This window comes from Haemorhous mexicanus, chromosome 2, assembly GCF_027477595.1.
Source record: "Haemorhous mexicanus isolate bHaeMex1 chromosome 2, bHaeMex1.pri, whole genome shotgun sequence".
Lineage (NCBI taxonomy): Eukaryota > Metazoa > Chordata > Aves > Passeriformes > Fringillidae > Haemorhous > Haemorhous mexicanus.
Window position 1 is genome coordinate 28,767,635 of NC_082342.1, and position 16,233 is coordinate 28,783,867.

The 16,233-nt window shown below is 46.2% G+C and overlaps 1 protein-coding gene across 1 annotated transcript in view; it reads right to left on the reverse strand.

Moving 5' to 3' along the window:
• Nucleotides 1-3,777: 3,777 nt before the first annotated feature.
• The window catches only part of IGSF11 (immunoglobulin superfamily member 11), a 102,938-nt gene continuing 90,482 nt past the window's right edge, over nt 3,778-16,233 (reverse strand). The window contains exons 2-7 of the mRNA XM_059838038.1: nt 11,093-11,256; nt 9,702-9,909; nt 8,735-8,890; nt 7,587-7,709; nt 7,205-7,355; nt 3,778-6,597 (exon numbers count right to left, since the gene is read on the reverse strand). Of these exons, the coding sequence (XP_059694021.1) occupies nt 6,147-6,597; nt 7,205-7,355; nt 7,587-7,709; nt 8,735-8,890; nt 9,702-9,909; nt 11,093-11,256 (1,253 nt within the window). The 3' untranslated portion in view covers nt 3,778-6,146. The remainder of the gene's footprint in view (nt 6,598-7,204; nt 7,356-7,586; nt 7,710-8,734; nt 8,891-9,701; nt 9,910-11,092; nt 11,257-16,233) is intronic.

Consider the following 16,233-nt stretch of genomic DNA (forward strand, 5'->3'; position numbering starts at 1 on the left):
CGTGGAGCACAGGGGCAAATGTGCCACAAGCCTCAATCTAAGAAGAGGGGAGAGGATCGCAGGTGGAAAAGCTGTACCAGTGATGCCAAGCACTAAAAAAAGTCTCTGGGCTATTCTGCAACCTTAGAAACTGCCACAACTTAAAGAGTGCTGCTGCAACCCATATCTCACGCCTTTTCCCTGTCTGAAATGTCCACATGGACAACAACTGGGTGATTGCTTGCCAAAGGGTCTTGTGATCATTCAACAAAAATTAGCTACCTGAGAGAAATTCTGCAGATATTGATAGCATTCAGGAAGGCAGACTCTACCAAACATAGTGGGCTTAAATTCCAGCAAGAAACTACAGAGCCTCTGGGTTTTACTGTATCCAGTCCCTGAGCCAATGTTTCTCTTTGAGCATGCAGCACATCAGTTTTCCCATTAAAGCATATCGACTGGAAGCAAGTCATCATCCCTTCCCAAGTATGATTTAGTAAGTCCAAATCCAGGACCTGACCCAGGCTACATCCACTGCTAAAGCATCACTTGCCAGCCAACCACGCAAGCTGAGTCTTAATCTCTCTCCTTTACTGCTATTTGTTTTCTGGGGTTGGGTTTTTTTTGCTTGTTTTTACATGGACAGATTAAATTTCCTGCCAACCCAGTTTCTCATTCAAACATGTTACAGAGGAAGTGGGAGGAAGAAGAAAACCAGGAACAAACAACAAGCAGAAAATGGCATTAGAAGGCTTAGTGAGGACTCTGATCCTTAGCCACATGCACTGCCCCATTCCTGCACATCAGCAGTGGTCTTTACTACAGGGAAAGGAAAAGTGCTTTTTTAGCTGTCATTGTCCATGGAAACACATCAAAGAAAATATGCCAGAGCTCTAGTGTCAGGAAGTCCCAAGACTACCAAGTTTCTCCTCCCTAAAAAACAGCATTCACATGTCCAAAGCTCTTGCCACATATTATCTCCCACCCCCCCCCTCCATGGCTGTGCAGGTGACCTAAGGAAACCTTTCTCTGTGCTTTCCACCAGCCAACAAGATCCCTGAGATAGTGCCAAGGCTCAGGAAATGCCTTGCATGTGCCCTCCCTTACTTAGGAGGTCACAGACCTGGTAATTCTCAGTAACATCCTTCAGGCACGTGCAATGCATAGAGGAAGACATGGAGGGAAGCAATGTGAAGGAAAAGAGCCACAGCTTTTCATTCTCCCTGCTTTCAAGGCTTACTTTGTCCCTCATGTCCATCTACTCCCCAGCCAAGAAGAAGCATGTCTCACTGAGCTCAGTGACACTGTATTCCCGCTCTCAGCACCCATATTCCTGATCCTCACCAGCACCTCTTGCCTTTCTCATGGCACGAGCAGACCTGTAACAAGGGCATAGTGGGTAAGCACTGCTTTGCTGGCATCAGGAAAACAAGCTGCAGGCAGAATAGCCAGCAGTCCTTGGAAAAAGCACAGAAAGAGAGGCAACTCAGTCATGGAGAAACCTGACAACAGCTCTGCTCCAGGCCTCTGGAGGCCATGAGTTAATGTCAGTGCTTGGAGTTGCTCAGAAGTGAACTTGTGAAAGGCATGTACTTCCTCAGTTTTCTGCGAGCTAGAAATGTTCAAGACCATCATAAGAGAATCTGATGAACCATTTTGGGTTTGCCTGGTGCTGGCAGACACATGCACAGATTCATCCACCTGCTTACAAACCAGTGGTGCCATGGCTGGGAAGATCCAGGTTAGAGTGCAGACACTGAGAGACGCTTGCATGCCTGAAGTGAATGAGGCTAGGATGCCAAATGTTGCTTTCAAAAAAAAATCCAGTAACCTGCAAGAGCTTACCAATGTACTTGATGAAACCACGATAATCATGAACATTCCTTCAATATAAAAATATTTGTTTGATTTCCTCTGCCCAGTACCACCAATCACCCAGTTACCTCCTGGGTGTCATCTGAGGCTACCCTGATTTGATGTCTTATTAATGAGGGCCTAAACCATAAGAAAGACTGATGTCCTGAGCATCCCCCATCCTCATAGGGAAACCAGGCAGTTTGGACAGGATACCATCTGTTAGACTGGTTTCCGCTGGAAACTCATCTGTGTTTCAGCAAGAGTGTGTTGAAGTGCATGCATCTGAGTAATTTAAATTTTTTTTTAGTTCAGATGAATCAGCAGATATGAGTCCAAAAGCTGTGTAAGTTAAAAAAAACTTCTGGCAGTCTGCAGACCAGTTTTCCCAAATATTTTTAACTGAGCTCTCATCTACACCAGCCTCTAAAAAGATATCCACTTCTAAAGTGTGAAGCATCCTCTCATGGTTATTTCTGTCTCAGCACTCAAAAGTACAGTTAATCCTTGTTTCAGAACAAGTTCCTCTCTCATATTCTTTGGTAGAAGGTGACATAGCCATAGGTACCAACATTTAAAGTAACATCCATGGCATGTGATGGACAATCCCTCTGGCACATCTGGAACCGAAGGCTGTCAGCAAACTCGACCATTGCAATGGTGACTTTCACTTACTGCTGCAATATCTTGTACCTCTGTTTGATTTTTAGTGATAAATTAAAACTCTGGAGCACTATCAAGTTATCTAACTGGTAATGTTTTCTTTAGTTATTTGTATTACAGCAACGCCTCGCTAGGCACAATTTACAGGTTAAAACTCCAGCATTCCAGGTGCTGCACAAACCTAGTAAACCATCCTGCATCCTAGGAAATCCTGCTCTGGATCAACAAGACATGCAGAAGGATGATGTAAGGAGCAAACCAGTGGCAAGGGATGGATAGTATAGCAGAATACTGGCAGGGCTATCATGGGAGTAAAATGTAAAGATGCTATTAATGTCACATCAAGATTGCACAATCAAAAGGTGATAAATGGAAACATTAAGATTCCTGTGACAACTTCCTGAAAATGGCAATGCAGCTGTCTTATTTACAGTAAGGTCTATAGCTGAAAACACACTTACAAGAGCATTTGGAAGTAGGTTTTGAAAAATACCCAGGAATGAGAACATGATGCATGTGCAGCGGGATTGAGTTACCACTGCTGTTGGATCTGCAGGTTTTTGGTTTTAATAATCACTCTCAGAATATCTGTGGGATTTTAGAGAAGAAATAGGGAAAATGAAACATGAAGAGAAAAATGCAAAATCCCTGGCAAAACATCAGGTTGCCCTAACTAATTATAATCTTCTGGTAGCAGCTGTTGATACAGACTAAGAAGTCTATGCTTTGCAGTCCCCTAATGCCCTGAGAGTGTGAATGCTCAGACACTGAAACTTCACATGCTCTGTCCATGGGGATCAGCACTTCCATTAATTTCCTAACATTTTCCCCCTTCAAACTTATTCAAATGCCCAAGAAAGTCAGTGACTGCCTTAGATTTTGAATCTGGGATAAACATGCCGTGGTTTTGATTGGAAAACCAATACGAGAGCAAAATTTGGCAATTATAAAAAGCATTTTCCTACATCACTCAAGCCAGCATAGAGTCTCCCCTGCCAAAAGACAGAAAATAAAACTCACCTTTGTCTAGAGAAGTAGCGACCTTGCAAGCCTGGGAAAATGTACATTCAAGGGCAATGTGTCAGACTATTATGAATGAGAAAAACAAGGCTCTAGTACCAGAGCTCACTACCAAACAGGCTGGCCTAATAACATTCAGCTCTCGGTTGCGTGGTCACTGCCTACTGCCAGTCACATCAAGGATAAGTATTAATGGCCAAAGTCATTGTAGTTACAGAATTAGGTAGGAGGAAGAAAAAAGCAGCAGCAGGCAGGCAGAAATCCTTTTTTTATATGAATAAAATTTTATTGAATTTTATACAATTAGAAAGAACAAAGAAAGAGGAGCAAACAGTCTTATGGAGGGTAGGAACCAGAAGAGCTTTCCCAGTAGAGGAGGGCACCTGCTGAGGGCAGTGTTCCTGTAAATGTCACACTGGGGTTGTTACAAAAGCAGAGAGAATGTGTCTGGGCTTTTCTTTGATTGTTTTGGTTTTTTTAATTCCCACATAAGGGTTTCTAAAGCCACTCTTCTTCCCCCATCAATCCTACCACCCAGCAGCAAAGTGAGCAGACAGGCAGGAAACAGGACTGCACAAGTGAAATGCGTGCACACACAGAGTAACCACCTGCCTGCACCGCCAGGGGGGTTTGCACACATTCTGGATGCAGTGCTGTAGAGGGGGAAAGAAGGGATTTTGGATTTTTTTTATCTCCTTTTTCTTTCGTTTTTCCTTTTTTTTATTTTTTTTTTTATTTTAAGAAAAGAAGGCACAAAATCTCAGCCAAGCTTCAAACCTAGTGCTGCTTGGGAGCTCCCAGTCTCCCAAAAAGCCAGTGTGTCCACATGGGAACCCAGCCCTCACCTCTCCCTCCTCTTCCTCAGAGTCTGTGCTTGCATTTGTACTGCTCAGGTAGAAGGCCCTGCCCAAGGTTTGTGCACTGCTAGGGAAAGTAAAGCCGTGCCAGGACAAGGAAAGTGGGGATGAGGAAGAGTCTGTTGGCTTAAACAGACCCTTTTTTCACTGTGAGAACTATGGAAGTCACCTGTGACTCCCCACATTGTTTTTCCAAGAGCAGACCTGGGAGGGCTCTGGTGCTTTTTTGAGGTGATCGCTGCCTTTGCCTGTGCAAGGCTTGGTGTTATGCAGGAGGGCCAAAACACCTATCCAGGTGTGGCCCCTTTGAACCAGCGGTCTCTAGGAGAGGAAATCCCAGCCCTCAGTCCAGCCCTCCAAATGGCATCAGGTTCCTTCAGAGGTTTCAACTCTTGGCTTTGATTAAGGCTATTTAGTTGCAATAGAAAAAAAGTAGAGGTGCCAGCCACAACCACCTGCCAGGCTGCAAGGAGGTGGCAGGGCCACTGGCAGATGCCACCAGTACCCAGTCCCAGGATGTCGAGGGAAGTGGGGGAGGCTGAGAGATAGTGTGGGGGCTTTCATTAAGCCTTTGCATTCTAAAGCAGGAAACAAATCCTGCTAACATGTCTGTGCATGTGGGAGAGCAGGAATGAAAACTCTGATGCCTCTCTGTGAAGGCTCCAAGCCCTGCCATGCTGCCCAGCCCTGCATAGTCTGATGAATAAAATCCACCATGCAAACATCAAAGTTACGGGGTTTTAAGTCACTTGCCCCAAATCAGGGCAGCCCAGGGGCAACAGATGCCTCATGAACCTGCCTGGTGCTCCACCACACCACCCTACTCCTCTCTGCCTTCTGAATAACCCCAGCAACATCCCAAGAAAAGGAAAAAAGAGATCCAAGCCCTAGAGCAGCAGCAGCAGCAACAGCAGCAGCAGCAGTGGTGCAGCCTTGCCCTGCACCGAGTGTATCAGCGAAAGATGCTCAGACGGCTGCATCCTCCACAGCTTTAAATAGGGCTCTGGTGGCACTCCAACCTAGTGCAGGAGAAACACCCAGTCTGAGGATCTGCTTGTGTCTGTGTGTGTGTGCCTGTGTGTGTCTGTGTGTGCTGAGGTGGGGGGAAGAACTGCAAAAAATAAAGACAAATGCTTCCTGGCCCACACCCTCAGCCAACCATCCCCTTGCCTGGGCTGGTGGCCGTGCCTTCATCTCACCCCTCCAGCCTGTTCCATGCCTCCCCACACCCAGCCCCAGTGCACAGTACTCCCTAATCCAACAGCGGAGCCAGGGCCATGGGAAGCTGGGGCTGCCCAACCTTCCCTGCCCCAACACAGGTCATCATCCTCTTGGAAAACAAAACAGCAACAACAATGGAAAAAATAATATATATATATATATCTCCCCAACCTCCCTGAAAGACCCAAATGGATGGAATCAGTCCCCAACAAAACCAACAGGAAATAAAAGCAAAAGCTCCCCCCAGGGTCAGGCCCGAGTGCATGTCCCAGCTGGGGCCCAGCAGCCCGGGAGCATGCCCCGACCTCCCTGCTCCTCTGGCCTTGGCACATCTGTGGCGTCCATTGGCACAAGGAGCTCCGGCAGCTGGGGGGAAAGCGGCTTGGCCAGGGCTGTCCCACCAGCTGGCAGCAGCCTCGAGAGGGGAGGGCAGGTGGAGAGGTAAGTGAGTGAGCCCCCCACCGCCTCGCTGCCTTTCAGGAAGGAGTAGAGTCTCTTTGCCCCACCAGGGATGAGAGGCCCCTTGCTCAGCTCTCAGCCACCAACACGGTCCTACACCAGGGAGCCAGCCCGGCTCTGGGCGGGCACCATGACGGGGACAGCCCCGATCCGCTCCAGCGTGGCCTGGCTGACTGCATAGGAACGAGTGTGCGGCAGCCGTGGCTTCCTGCTGACCGAGCCATTGCTCCGGATCACCTCCTGAGGCGACGGCGCCGTGCTGGCCGTCACCACCAGTGTCTTAGTGGGAGCCGGGGACGGGTGGCCGCCATTGGCGTAGACGGGGCGGGCACTCGTGCTCCCTGAGCGGGAGAAGGGGGGCTGGTGAGCATCATTGCTGTTGCTGAAGCGGGTGAAGGAGTCTGTGGCGTGGTTGGCTTTGGGGTCGTTCCAGTAGCGGCTGTTGTAGGTGTTGGAGGAGGTGAGGGTGTCGTTCTCTGATGAGGACGCATCAGCGTGGAACGTCTTTGCGGCAGAGGAGCATTTGGGTGGCAGTTCATCCTCTCTGGGAAGAAGAAGGTATGAGGGCATATGGAGGACACTGGCCCACTTGTTCAACACCCCCACCCCTAACTACCATGCTGGGGTCATAGATTCAAAGAGAAGGACAGCACCAATGTGAATCAGCTTTGCTCCTTGGCCTGTTCACTCGTCCCTCTCTGCAGGACGTACCTTTGTGCTCCATGTGCCAAATTTGCCACTGAGGCAAATGACCCATGCTCATGGGTCTACAAAGAAAGGCAGTTCCAGACAATGATAGCTGTGACTGTAACCTCTGTGACGGGAGAATATCACAGCTCCAGAGCTTTTCAGGTATTACTGTATGGCATTATGTGCCGGAATTCCCACATCACTCTCCTACAGAGCTAACAACATAAAGTCCCATCCCTCCTGCTGGCAGAGGGATTAAAGGCATTAAAGGCAATACTGAAAACAAAATGTATTGTTTCCATTTTTCATTTTCTCCCTCCATTTTCTGAATATATATGGACATCTTCCCCTGACCCGGGGGAATGCACCCAGGATTAACAAAAATGAGGTTTCCAATTTCCCTCCTGTCAGCCACAGCTTAACTTGGAGGTCCCCCATCACCAGCTTTCCCTGACCCTTACCTTATCTCATTGGGAATTTCCTCCTCTTCTTCTTCTTTGTGTTTATTTTTCCAGTAGAACAGTGCTACAGCCACCAACACAATGCAAACAACGAGCACAACGGCACCTGTGGCCACTGCTCCTGCAATCAGGCCGATACTCCGTGGGTGAGCTGTGGAGATGATTGAACAGAGCATGGAGAAGAAATCAGGCATGGGCTGTGGCCATCTGTAAGCACGTGAAACTGATGTGGCTTGGGAGGGGAGAGTGGCAATATTCCCATTCCAGGGCATGATTGTCTCCTGATAGAGAGGCATGTGGTGGCTCACAGCAAACATGGTTACACACCTTACTGTCACAAGACAGAAACAGGTGGCCAAGCCTCCCCTGGCAAAATACTTACGTGCAATGACTTGCAGGTCCAGAAGGCAAGTGCTGGTTCCAATGGCATTTGAAGCCACACATTGGTAAAGACCTGAGGACACAGTGCTGATATTTCGGAGAGTGACAGTGCCCTGGACTTGGTCTAGTCAGAGAGAAAAGAAGGATTTAAATCCCTCCCCCCCTTGAGGAAAACCATGAAAAGGCAAAGCCAGCAAATAGAGAATTTTGGTGTGAGATTATTAAGAGAGAAATAAGTTAGGAAAAAACCTTTAGATGGAAGCATTGTGTGTGCACATACACACACAGAGACAAGATTAGGCCTTAAGGAGCTTACACTAGATGTTTCTTTCTCTTCTTATAGAGGAATTTCTGCAGATGAAAACTTGGGACTCTCAGCGTTGTGCGAGAACAGGGAAGAAAGAGATGGAAAATTACCTATACTCAGATCTACTTGTTGAATTCAGTCTTGCTCTGCAGAACCCCTACTCTCCCATCCCTGGGCTCCCCATCTCCTGCTCTGCCAATATTCCTCATTCCTGAATTATATGAAACTGAAAGGTGGCATATTCTTAGAATACAGCAAGATAAAGGGCAAAAGTACAGCTATCAGTATTTGATCAGGACACCTAGGCTAAGAAAACCTGACTTGTGGCCAGGAAACACCAGTTTGATCAAAGCCCTACTTCTACATACATCTGAAAAGCAGCTCTAATTTATTGGAGGCAGTAATTTATTGGAGAATTGTGGCATCGTTTCCTGATGGAGAACTGTGAGAAGCTGACTGTATTTTCCTGGGATGATTCTGCCTCTCTTTTCCCCGCTTCCATTCTATAGGTCTTTCATTTGGTTTAAAATGCAGGTGAGCTGGCAGCTGAAATTTCCAGCCACATGCCAACATCTAGAAATCACTCTCTCTCTCTTCCATTCAACCCAATCCTTGTTTTTCAACGGAGAACATGTTTCTGGACAAAAAAAAACCCACAAAAATTTAAGTGGCCTCTGGAGGGTACCCCATCCACCATGGGCTTTAGGAATCTTCGTTTCCAATAAAGGGACCATGCAAATGATGGCAGACGCTCAATGAGCCGTGCCCCCTCTGGCAGCTCAGACAAGGGACAGCCCAGGCTGCCACCTGGGAAATAAGAGGATAATCAACAGAATGAGCACCTTGTGTGGCAGTTGGGGGCAACTTGGGGACATTGTCCAGTTTCTCCCAGAGGTATGTTGGCCGGGGGATGCCTTCTTCCGAGCTGCAGGTCAGTGTGATATCGCTGCCCACGTCCAGGGACCCCTGGATTCTGCAAAGCGGGGCAGAAGGAGGAACTGCGAGAGAAGAGGGGAAGGTGATAGCAAATAAGGAAATGTGACCAACAGTGGAATGCAGGCTCACTCTGGACATGTGCTGCTGGGGAAAGCAAGGACAGTGGCTTGAACTGTCAAGGGGACAAGAAGGAGGCAGCAGACAAGAACTCATTATGGTTTGGGGGGAGACAATTCACACAAAGATTCCTGACCCACCAGCCCATCGGGGTTACAGACTAACTGCTGACTTTCACAGGACCCAGTTCTCTTAGATCCCTCCCTTGAAAAAAAAGTGACAATTTCTGTCTTTGAAATAGCAAGGATGGTGAAAGTTAACAGAACTGCAGACAAAATTTACTATGATTGAGTTTTGCTTTCATATCCCTATAATGGCATGCACTTTGGAGTATTTAACTTCAATGGGAGTATCCAGAACTAACAGCTTTAATGGAAAGGAAGCAAAGATATAAAGTCATTCTCTCCTCCTGTTGCTATGCACCAAACCCCTTGTGCTCCTTTCAGCCCTCCAGGATGTCCTCGTACTTTATTCCTGCTACTTTGCAACTCCATATCACAACACCACCACAAAAACTTTCTCTCCACCATATTTTAAAACTTCATTACACACTGCCTGCATATGAAGTCTATGTGCCCTACAGACTCCCACAGTATCCACAAGGCAGCCCATTCCTCACCACGGGATGTCTGTGGGCTCAAAGGCACACAGTACCGTGTTGATCATGATGCACTGTCATGAACAGAGGTCCCCTAATCTCTGCCCTTGCCCTACCCCCCCACCCCCCACCCCCCTCCATAATACCAATAAACACACCCAAGACAGTAAGTCCAATGACTCCAATATTCCTGACACCTCGGTCGGGAAGATTGTTGACCAAACACTGGTAGGTGCCAGTATCCGACAGCTGAGTGTTGTTGATGAAGATGGAGGCACTGGTGGTTGGCATTGTCACAGCAAACCCCACTCGCCCATAGAACTGGGGTGCACCACCAAAGATCTGACCCCCTTGGTAGAGAATAACCTGGAAAAGAAAGAAAGGCTCAAACAACACTTTGCAGGAGCTGAGAAAGGAGGAAGAACAGCAAGCAAAATATGAGCTTTCAAAGCCAAAAGGACCAGTTACTAAAAGATCTCTGAATAAGCAAACCTCAATATACATCCTAGCACAGATGTTTTTCCAAAACAGGAACACACTCTGTAGCTCATTTTACATCAATAAAAATGTTCATAAAGGTAACAGACCAGAAAGGTACCCAAATCTTCTGGCGTAGCTGGATTGGCAATACCAGCCTCCTTCATATGGTAGTCATTACCCACCTAGAAAGGATCAATGTACAGAAGCAGAGGCTCTCTGCAGGTCAGTGAATACCTTGATGAAAAGCATCTGTCCAGTGGACAGTATCACTTTGAGTCTCCGTCAGTAAGATCCTGCCATGATTTGACACTGCTTACTGAAGATCTTTGGGATGAGCTGGATGACAGGCAATGCAACCTTTGAACCTGCACAGCCTCCGCCAGTCAGACTGTGCTCAGACCAAGTCCCTGAGGAGCAAGTATTCTTCAGTGCAGGCTCTTACACTGAATACAAAATGTGATCAGGGCAGTGTGACCCAAGATGTATTTCAGAGAAATGGCATTCTTCTGTTGTCAGAGTATGTGGGCAAAAAACAGGCCAGCAGATCTCAGGTTATGATTCCTGTGCCCACCATTATATACTCTCATTTGCTAGTATTCATAAGAATGGACTTGCTAAAGCTAGTGCCTAGTAAAAAAATAAGAAGGGAAGTAAAAGGGATGATGAGTCTATGAGAAGTTATGTGCTAGAGGACATTTTACATAGATTTCACAAGTTAAAGCTGCAGCTACTCCCAGGCCCTCCAAATTCCACATCCAGTGCACCAAAACCTGGATTACATCTCCTGTGCTCTTTTGAACACACAAACCACCAGAGGCCCAGGGCAGTAAAACAGTTCCACACACACTTGCCCCAGCTGCACATCCAGACAAGGACACAATGTGCATCTGTTAACAAAACACTGAAGAAAACAGATTTATGTGATACCCAGATGGCATGTTCAGCAGTGAAGGGACAATGAAATTCTGGGACAACCACAGACTCAGCATTTTAGAGGCCCTACATCCAGAACACACTGGGGAACAGGAAAGCCCCAAGGAAATACCTGCTCCCAAAAGAAAAGACCTACCTGTTGAGGCTGGTTGGCGTTGGAAAGAGGAATGACCATCCAGATGACATTAAGGTTAGTGAGAGCAGCGTTAGTGGTGAAGGTGCAGGGCAACACTGCTGTCTGGCCTCGGGCAACCTGGATACTCCCTGAACTAACTGACACCTCCAGAGGACACACCAGACCTGGGAAGAGAAGGACACACAGTTCAAGCATTTCAGGAGAAGGACGCACAGTTCAAAGCACTGCAGATGGTCTCATACACTTGCAGGTCACAACTCAGTATCCCATTCCTACACAACTGTATCCTACTACATCAGTCTAAAAGGATTTATATTCCTCCCTCACAGATCACTCTGCTCTCATGCAGACTTTTTTTACAGACAAATGTAGATATGTGGTCCTTTAAAGTGTGGGCTTAACTGTAGTTTCAGAGCCTCTGAGAACAGCCGTGATTTTTTTTGGCAACAGGCAAAGGGCTATGAGAACAACCAAGCTGTGTCTAAGAGAAAGATATGTTTTCAAACCCATCAATCTTAATGATACCCAACACTAGGAAATGAGAAAAAGAAACTGCAATATTAACCAAGAAACACAGTTCTCCTCCAACTTCTATGCCTCATAAAGTACAGCAAGACCAGAAGTATTTTAACAATATTTTTAATTTAAAAGGTTAAAAGTTGAAATATTTTCCAGTCCAGTCATTTCTATTTAAGTGATGAAAAATTACTATTGCTTCTGGAGGATCTCATCAAACCTCATTTATTTTCCAGAATTTCCACCATTCACTTGTTTGCATTCCACATAGACAGCACAAAGAAGAAAGCCTGATAAGCCCCAGCTTCCCAGTACGGCTGGTCGAGGCTGCCGTTTTAAGACTCAAGTCACACAGGGAAATACCTCTGTTCCTACCACCAAAATCTTGTCAAATGAAACTAACCAAGGGGTCTCCACCACCACTTTGAGTTGCACTAAAATGCTTTAAACCATTTTTCTCCACAAAATCAAAATATTGACTACAAAAAGCTATGTCTCTATAAGATAGCTCACCGTTTTCTTGTTCAAAGCATGTGGGAGGGTGCTGGAGAAGAAGGCAGAATACTGCTAACATCCAGGTGTTGTCTGCAGACCACCCTATTCTCTTGCTGAATCCAGGAAGGGCTGCCTGCAAAGTTTCTATTTTCTGCCAAGAGACAGTGGTTTGCTGAAGGTGAAATGCTTCATGAGAAGAGTTTTCTATCTGAACTACCAAGATATTGAACAGGCTGATGTCTGAGGAAAAGGTGAGTGTCCGCACATGCTTGTCTGTGAGATCCTTCCCAGGCTGTCTAAAGTAGAAATGCAGCACCAGAGCCTGGAAGTGCTGAGCTTCAGACACTATGAACCCAAAGATTCTAGCACCTGCACAGCCTTCTGTGTGTTCTGGTGTTTGAACTGACTGCTCCAGAGTTGCAGTACTCCATGACTTGGCAAATACTCAGCTGCCTCTTCCAAACTTCCATTCCTTCATCCATATCTCCTACCTTTAAAGCCCCAAGTAGTTCAGGGAAGCTCAGAAATGCTTCAGAACAGAGTCAGACAAAATTTCACTTAACCTCTTCAGGTGAAGCTCACAAGTTTCTTACTTTGGGGGAAAAAAGCACCCTGTGTCTGACTTTCCTCATTGTCTTGAAACTTACTTAAAAATATGGAATGTTTTGGAAACTCCTAGGGAAACAGTTAATCTCCAGTGCTAACATCTCAGAGAATTAGGTGGCTGGATGAGAAACAGCTGGTGGAAGCTTAATCCATCAATCTCCTCTGCAAGTCTGTCAGTAGCAAGCAGAAGTAAATAACTTGAAGAGCCAGTAAAAAGCATCACCTTTATCACAAGGCATCTGCCTTCCAGCTGTGTCTGTGGGCAACAGGCTGGGAATGGATTTGGACTCCTCATTTTCTAATGGCTGGCCAGGCAGTGGCAGTAGCCCAAAGCCCAGAAGTGATCCACGTCAACTTTGGAGATCTCTTTTGCTGAATGTGACTCCAACAAGGAATTGTCTTTTCTGCAGGCTGAAATTTGAAGGCTGTCTTGCCATGACTACTCATCCAGTCTAGCATCATGAATGTGCTAAACAGCATGCAGGGAGTCACAATGATTTGAACATCTATTGCATTGACCTCTCTCTCCAACATGGTGCAGGAAGATCCTCTGTTATGTCCAGTGTACATTTAATGAGATCCTCTCCAGGAGAGGAAAAGAAATTACTCATCCCATTTGGAACAGCACTGTGTGTTTTTCAACCTCATTCCTTATCGCTTCCACTTTCCGTTCCATGAAAAACCCACACATTCAAATTCTTGTCATTCAGAAAAAGCAATACTTAAGTGTTCCAATTTACTGGAAAAGTCAGACTTTGCAGTTTGCTTTGCAGGATTAGTTACTTAAATCACTCAGTCATCAAGATGATGAGGTTTTCATGTCTAATCACCCTCTTCCTACTCCTAATATTTATTATTAGTTGATTGTAAACATCCTGCAGAATAATAAAAACACTAAAATAGAACATGCGTAATTTATTCAGCGTAAAAATACTTTTTGCTACATTTGAGAACTTTGCAATGCACTCCTGAGCAATTTTAAAAATGAAAGAAAACACATATTCCATTTTCCCCGCCAGTACCCCACTCTTATGCTGCAACACCCTACAGCCCACACTATCTCCCTTTCCTTTCAAGGCACCACAGCATCCCTTTTAATTTGAATGCCACAGAGCAAGGAAGCACTAAGGAGGAGCTGAGGGCTCCATTAATTTCTCTTGTCAAGGGGAGCTGCTTTGAACCTGGCCTGCAAGATGAGCTATCTCATCTTGCAGGCCTCACTGTGAGCACACCTCACTGTGCTATCTCTGCCTTGTTAAACAACCAGACAAGCCAGCTCCTCAGGCTTGCCTTTACCTCAAGCAGCCTAGGGCATGCCAACTGCTCCTTGGTCCTTTTATTGGCTCTTTTGGTGTATAAGGCAGGGGGCACTTAAAGACTCATTTTGTTAAGCTGAGTGACACCTGCAGGGCTACAGCTGGGGAAAACACACACAGCCACTTCTGACAAGGAAGAGTGAACAAGGCATGAGGAAACGTAAGCAAGGTCCTCTTCCAGCAGCATGAACAGGGAGTTAGGGTGGTGTGTTAGCACAGCACTGGGCAGGCAGTACTGTAACATGACTACTTTCCTAGTGAGACAGCCAAAAGAGCAAAGACCAAACCCTCTTCAGAAGCTGCACCATCTCAAGACTACCAGAAAATGTAATATTTACACATGCACTTGTCCATCTATGCAGGTATCTTTGTGACTGCATTCTTCCACACATTTAACAGTCATGGCCCAAAACACAGATGGATGCATGCAAAGTCACATACACTTAGAAACTTGTATGCCCAGGGTGACACCTACTAGGAAAACTCAACCAAATGATTTGTGTTTAAACATTTCAAAATTGGGCATTGCAAAAATGTGGGTTTGTATTAATGCAAGAGGAGGGAGGCAGAGGAGAGAGGGGAAAAGAGATTTCAAATTTAGCATATCTATTGGGATAAGGATTTTTCAATGCAGCCTAAGGAATGAGGACTTCAATTCCCTTGAGTAGATATAAATGCAAATATAGATATATGCACACACATACAGCCTACTAAGTCAAATTACATATAAGAGGTCAGAAAAATCAAGCAAAGGATATTGTAAGAAGTCTCCTTCTGCAAAGTTACACAATCCAGGTATTTTCTAAGCATTCAGAAGTTTAATGACTTCAGAGAGACAAAGAATCGATCACCACCAAACCATCTCTCAGAATTGGATTACAATGGCCATTACACCCTCTCTTGTGACTGCAGTCTCCTCCTTACTTAGTAATTAAGCAGCCCTGTAAGCAGCATGCCCAGAGGAGGAGCAGGGTACACCACCGTCAGCAGAAAGAGGAATGGGCCCTTCCTGTACGTAGGACACTTTGATCTTGGCTTGATTCAGCAAACAGCGTTCTCCTTTGATCCTGAGGCAGCAAGCTCCCATCACTAATTAGAAGGGATGCTCCATTTTTCTGTCCCCTATCAGCAAACCAGTCAGCAGAAGAATGTTTTGGCTGCAGAGGCTCTTTCAGAATTTCTTCACATTTTTAGGATCAAGTAATTATTCTGGCAACAGAACTGATTCCATTTTTGATGGCTCGCTGCTGCTGCTGCTTTTCCAAGTAGCTGCTTTTCCAGCTCCCTCCCTGCTAAGCATGAAGGAGTCTATGTAGGTAATTTATACATCATGACATAAGCACATAGGACACAGTCCCACAGTATGCATTGCCCTCCCTGGTGAGTGTAAGGAGGAGTCAGATGCTGCCACATTTTCTAGCTGCCCTAGAGGGGTTGCAAGTTTCACCGAGCCTTCAGAATATACCAGATACAGTGAAGCTGAAAGACATGGGCAAATCTAAGCACTTTGACTCATTCTAAGCTGGTAGAAAAATGTTCCCAGCTCCCACTCACTGCCTCGCCTTTCTTCCAGAGATCACCAGCAGAATCAGCAGCTTTTGGCACTTGCTAGCAGCAAAGTCCTGATACCCAAAGGTAGAGACCAGGGTACAGGTTCACTCTGCAGTGCTGGCAAGCCAGGGAAGAAAATGTCCTGGGGGAGGAAGGCAGGAAGAAGGTGTGAAAGGGATGAAAGAAACCCTCAACTGTGTGCATTCTGCATCTCCAGACCCCAAGGGAAAATGTGCAGGAATGTGTGTCACTGTGGGGAAAATGAGAATAAAGCTTCAAGCTGATTCAGCTTGCATCCGAAACCCAGGGAATGGCTGGAATGGCTCCTGCCTGTCCCAGCACAATTAGCAATCCTGCTGCCACATGCTGGGGAAGATACCTTTGGCAGTATGACATTTTGTGTCCCTTGTTAGAGAGGCAAAGATGAGGTCACACAGAAGTTTTAAGAATAGGGTAGAAGCACAGTGTTCCATCTGGCAACCGGAGGCAATGGAGGGAGAAACTGCAGAGCAGTCTTTTTCCTGAGATGAAAGGAAAAGATAAGTTGCTGTGCCTTTTGCCTGCCTCACATCTCTGAGTCTGGGACCAAAGCTGCCCCCTGTGCTAAAGAAGAGAAATGTCTTCCACCCTGAATGAGCTGAGGTACACTGCCAAATC